Below are 5884 nucleotides of genomic sequence, written 5' to 3' on the forward strand. Positions count from 1 at the left end.
CCGTCCCTCCCCCTCCCCTCCCCAACAGGAGTCTTCATGCTGGTGGCCGGAGGCATCGCGGCAGGGATCTTCCTCATCTTTATCGAAATCGCCTACAAGCGCCATAAAGACGCCCGCAGGAAGCAGATGCAGCTGGCCTTTGCGGCCGTCAACGTCTGGAGGAAGAACTTGCAGGTAGGAGCGTTACTCTCACGCCCGGGGCCGAAAAAAACGAGCAAACGGATCGAATTGTATCTCGTTTCGTTTTTCTGAGAGCTTTTGAATTCGCAGCGACGTGCAGAGAGCGGCCATTTTGAGGGTCCTTACAGCCTCCAGAGGCCAACTGCGCCCGTGTCTCCTGTGTGTGCCTGCAGGACAGTAAGGAGGCCTGTGGAAGTCAAGTGGTGACTGGGACCTCGTCTTTAGTATGTAGCAGAGCGATTTCCACCCCAAAGTCAACTGCTGGCTGGTAGACAAGCTAGCCTTTTAATGTGGCGGGCATTAAAACGCCGCCCGCAGCACGGCAAGCTGCTGCTGCGCCGTTAGACGCTTCATCCAAGCAAGGATCCATTTTAAAACCAGGAGCAGAGTTGATGCTTTAATCATGTCATCATTGACTTTTTTTTTTTTGCTTTTGCAGCCAAATAGAGCATAAAGAGCAGAAATCGATGCCTTGGCCCGATCATACACTTGTGTTTTGTTTTTTATTATTTTATTTATTTTTTCAGGATGCTGTAACTTTTAGGAGCATCGAGCTGCGCAGGACGATCGATACGGCGTTAAAGTTGCATGCCGGGATCTTCGTGGAGCGCCGCCTGAACGCTTCTCTTTAGTTCACTCAAATAAAAAAAAATACAAAATACAAAATAAAAGCATCTACGTTTCTAAAATTAGTTTCAAGTTTGTAGGGAGGAGCTTGTTAGAAAGTCCTTCGTTTTCACGCCGAGCCGAAGCCCTGGGGTTTGAGTCGACGACGAGCCGTTTTCACGCCTCGCGGTCAGCCATTTTGAGCCAGACGTCGAGCAAATCCGACCTGATTGGACCTCTGCTTCAGGATGCAACAAACAAAGGTAAAGCGGTAAAAGCAGCTTGTTTAACCCGGTTGGTTTTGATGATAACTTCGGTTATCAAACGGTGAGTTTGGTTTCTGAAGCTAACATTAGCCGGAGCGAGCTAGTTGACGCTAACAGCTGTTAGCGCTGGTTAGCTCGCAGCTCTGAGTCAACAGATTAGTCGTTTTAAGGCAGTGTGTGAATGAAGCAGCCTCTCAGGGGGCTTGTTCTTGCCCGGGTCGTTTTAACTGTTCCGCTCCGGCATTTTCTACGTTTTATTCTGGCCCAGTCCCCCCCCCCCAAAAAAAATAAAAAGCCACTTTAATTCACATATTATCACAAAAAGTCTGAGAGGTGTCCCTTTAGGACGGAGTTTTTATTATTTCAAACGTGAAGTTCAGAAAGCTGTTTCAAGCGCACATCTGTGCCGTTGAAGAGCTGCAATTAAAGCCACTCCTGTATGAGCCGAAACTTCGGCTGAGAGTCTGTTTCATGTTAATAAACCCCTTGGAGTAAACGTGATGTCTTTTCTTTTTTTTATTTGAGTGAACAAACTGGGCTCAGATGTAATCAAGCATCAGCGAGAACTCTCTTTGCTCAGCCAATCAGGAACCGTTTGCAATCAGCGCAATCAGCTCGACTTTCAACCTGATTGGGTTGCTGGGAGGGGCAGGTTTTCCTCGTTTAGCGGCCGATCAAGTTGTGACACGGCGGCTGTGGCGGCGGGTGGGGGAGTGGGGGCGCTGGAGAAAGGTACAGTATGAAAATCACAAGTGCCTGTCAGCGAAGCAGCGTCCCTAATCGTGGCGTCCTCCAGCAGCAGGGCGGAGGCGCCGAGGAAGGAGCGAGGCGCGCGAGGAACTGCCCGGCTGCCCGGCGTGTTCGCGCCGTGAAAAGCAAAAACAGACCCGAGTTAATCGCGACGACGGAGCGCCGAGGACGCCGGCGGTCCCCGTTATGTGGGGCCACGAGCTCGTTACGGCGGACAGCTCCCGCGCGCTCATCCTCCCTCGGCGCGGCGAGGATCCTGCAGGGTCGTCGCTGGCGTCGCTTTCATGTTTTGTTTGCCTGTGCCTCTGTGCTCGTGTGTTCCTGCGGAGGCCGGCGCGCCGACACGGATGCAAGTTCACGGGGACGTGCACGCCTGGTTGCATCTGTGCAAAACGACCAAACGCCCCCCGAGCGGCGAGTCCGGCCTCCATCAGCTGCTGCTTTTCAAAGAGCCTTAAAAGAGCTCCGGTGATGCGAACCTTTCAGCAGCTGAGTCTTTATTTCTGCTTCAGAAGGGATGCAAATCTTCCTTATGTGCCTCTAAAACAGTTTCCCGTGAAAAACGTTGATTTTTTTAATCATAAAAGAATAAAAACATATTTTTTTTTTAGCTGAGTTGAAAATTAGGCTTATATTTGCTTCGATCCTCCAGATATCTCTTTATCTCTTCTTCTTTGTCTGTTCTAACAAAAAGCACTGAAGCGCCTGCGTCGTGCCACTGGGTGGCGCCAACGTCCACAAAGACAGCATATGAAAATAAAAGCCCGTTGAAATTTGAAATTTCAATTCGAATTTCAAATTAGCTACTACCACCCCGACTTTTTAGCTCAATATCTGTAAAACTGACTGAGTTAGCTAAGGTCTGTTAGCTGCGGTGGCCATTTTGAATCAGGCTGACTCTAATTGTTAGTCAGTTAGGGAAGTAAATTTATTGATTCCTTTCATTTAAATCCATCCAGTGGTTTAGGAGGTAGAACTTTCTCAGACAGCAGTTCGCTCCAAGTGTCGTGTGATTGGTCAGAAGTTGTTGTGGGCGTGGTTATGAGCTTTATTGGAGCCATTTTGCTTCAGCTGCGTCGCTGAGAAGCAGCTGAAAATCCGGCCGTCTTTACGGCTGTTCCAGCAAAACGTAGAAACCTCTGAGCTTAAAAAGACCGCGAGAAGACACAGGCGGCGTTTCGTGGAGGAAGTGCTCCTCAGCCGGGCGGCGGCCGGACACGCTCTCTTCGTTCGCTCGTTATCGTTCGCCGTCAAACGGCGTGTTCTGTCTCGGTCGGTTTAATAAACACGTCCGGTCGCAGCGAAGGAACAAACATCTGTAGGAGGACAGGAGAGCGGAGGAGCTTTAACGCCGCAGGAGGAGGGAGGAGCTTCCTGTGGATGGGAGGAGCTTAATGTAGGTGGGAGGATCTTCCTGGAAGAGGGAGGAGCTTCCTTTAAGAGGGAGGAGCTTCCTGTAGGTGGAAGGATCTTCCTATGGTGGAGGGCTTCCTGTAGGTGGGAGGAGCTTCATAGAGGAGGGAGGGGCTTACTTTAAGGGGGAGAAGCTTCCTGTGGGTGGGAGGAGCTTCCTGGAGGAGGGAGGGGCTTCCTTTAAGAGGGAGGAGCTTCCTGGGAGTTCTGATCCGATTGTCTTGTGAAAACAAACGTTTCGTGACCGCGACCCAACCTCCTTACGTCCCGTGGAGCGTGACGGAGCCTTTAAGCTCCAAACTGGGATCCACCTGGCGCAGGTAAAATACTGACTTCTCGTAACTGCTCCGCTCAACCCGACTTCATTCACCCCAGCTTCACAGGAAGCGTTCTGACAGCTCCGAGCCGGGTCCAATAAATCAGATTTACATCCCTTCTGTTCCTACAGCTGAGCGGCGTTTCGATCAGATGTTACTCAGAGCCGCACCGTCTGAACCGAACTGAAACTGTTGTCACTTTCAAAATGGCGGCAAAGCCTCGGAGCCCCGACTGTGATGATGATGATGATGATGATGATGATGATGACGCTGGACTCCGCCAGCTTGGTTCAGCATGCCCGGCATGGCCGGGACTGAGTCATCACGGCTCCGAGCCGCCAGGCGTCGGACGGAGCAGCGAGCGAGCTGAAGCGTCACGCCGAGGGAGCCGACGCCACTCCGGCGCCGATTTCTTTTTTTTTTGTTTTTGTTGTTGTTGTTGTTGTTTTCTTTCTTTGAAACCCATTTACTAACATGAGGTGTTATCTTCCTACAGGAGAAAAACAAACAAACAAACAAAAAAAAAAACGGATTTAAAGTCCCGCTCGCCCGTGCCTGCTTTACGGTTTAACCCGTCACGCTGTTTGTTTTATGTTTAACAATTATTCTATGTTTTCTTTCTTTTCTCCCCCCCCACACCTCCCCCCGTCATCCATGAAGCGTTTTTGGCATGATGAAATTCACACCACACTGCCCCGCTCCCACCTCCGGGGGGCGCCTCCCCTCGAAGCCGCCCACCGCATCTTTTCACCGACATCCATCTTAGGCCAGGCAGCGCCACCAGGACTTATTATTTATTTACTTCATTTATTTTTTTCACTTCCATGGAAGCGAAGGGCACCCATCCCATCTGCGCCATGCTGCATCACATTCCCTTGTGTGTGGGGTGAATTTCCGTTATACCGCTTATTTACGGTATAATGACTCTAAATGGGCTTCAGTTCCTGACTTTTTGTCGCTCTTGTTCCCCCTCTTTGATATGCACTCCAGTGGCATCCGACACTGTAGCTTCTCGGTTTTTTATACCTGCCTGGCTTTGGATGTGGATGTTTGCTTTGCTAGTTTTTATTACATATCTATATATAAATATCTGCCCTTTTTTTTTGTTTTTTGTTTTGTTTTGCTTAAGGATCTTCTTTAAAGTAATGATCAGCTGGATGGAAATTTATTTTATTTTTCTTTTCTCCCCCCTCTATGCAGCCCTCTTCCTCTCTAGAGACTCAGGATGTAAGAATACCTTAATATGAGTTATTCTTTTATTTTCTTTTATTGATTTTTTTATTGTTTTCTGCACACAAACCACGCAGTCAGTTGTTGTGAGAGCAGCGGTGGGGCACCCTGATGGCGTGAGAGGAGGGAGGTTAACCAGGCGTCTGTCGACCGGAGCTACTCCGTTAAAGCGGTAGTTCAGATCTTTAGAAGCGTGGTTCCGTGGAAGGTTGTGGACAGCTAGTATCTTACCTGTCGTAGATGCTATAGCTTTTTGAACGGCCTCAGTTTGGAGTCATCAGGTGGTGTAAACTTTATTTTCGCATTTATTCGTAGCTGAGTTTTTTTGTCTCCGAATCAACGGTTGAACCTTTGCGGCGGTCTGGTTCCTGTGTCGGAGGTTTATTCGTCGCCACGGAGACGACGGCCTGGTTTGAGTCACGGCGGTCCTGGAGAAAAACTTTAAACCGGAGCAAGATTCACCCGAAGGAACAGAAGTCACCACCGTGTAGCTCCGAAGGCTCGAGATCTTCAGGAGATTGACGAGCTAACTGCTAGTTAGTCCAAGCTAACAGCTAGTCCAAACTAACAACTAGTCCGAGCTAACGGCTAGTCTGAGCTAACGGCTATTCCGAGCGAACGGCTAGTCCAAACTAACTGCTAGTCAAAGCTAATGGCTAGTCCAAGCTATTGGCTAGTCCAAACTAACAACTGGTCCAACTAACGGCTAGTCTGAACTAACGGCTAGTCTGAGCTAACGGCTAGTCCAAGCTAACAGCTAGTCCGAGATAACTGCTAGTTAGTCCAAGCTAACGGCTAGTCCAAGCTAACAACTAGTCCGAGCTAACGACTAGTCAAAGCTAACGGCTAGTCCAAGCTAACGGCTAGTCCAAGCTATTGGCTAGTCCAAACTAACAACTGGTCCAACTAACGGCTAGTCCAAGCTAACGGCTATTCCAAGCTATTGGCTAGTCCAAACTAACAACTAGTCCGAGCTAACGGCTAGTCAAAGCTAACGGCTAGTCCAAGCTAACGGCTAGTCCAATCTAAGGGCTAGTCCAAACTAACTGCTAGTCCAAACTAACGGCTAGTCCAAACTAACTGCTAGTCCAAACTAAGGGCTAGTCCAAACTAAGGGCTAGC

General features: G+C 49.3%; 1 protein-coding gene across 1 annotated transcript in view; it reads left to right on the plus strand.

Moving 5' to 3' along the window:
* grin1a (glutamate receptor, ionotropic, N-methyl D-aspartate 1a) overlaps positions 1–5884 on the plus strand; it is a gene marked incomplete in the record, with an annotated part of 44348 nt that overhangs the window by 28321 nt on the left and 10143 nt on the right. Inside the window, 2 exon segments of the mRNA XM_017425504.3 lie at positions 29–174; positions 4733–4759. Of these exon segments, the coding sequence (XP_017280993.2) occupies positions 29–174; positions 4733–4759 (173 nt within the window).

This window comes from Kryptolebias marmoratus, linkage group LG14 (assembly GCF_001649575.2).
Source record: "Kryptolebias marmoratus isolate JLee-2015 linkage group LG14, ASM164957v2, whole genome shotgun sequence".
NCBI classification, from domain to species: Eukaryota; Metazoa; Chordata; class Actinopteri; order Cyprinodontiformes; family Rivulidae; genus Kryptolebias; species Kryptolebias marmoratus.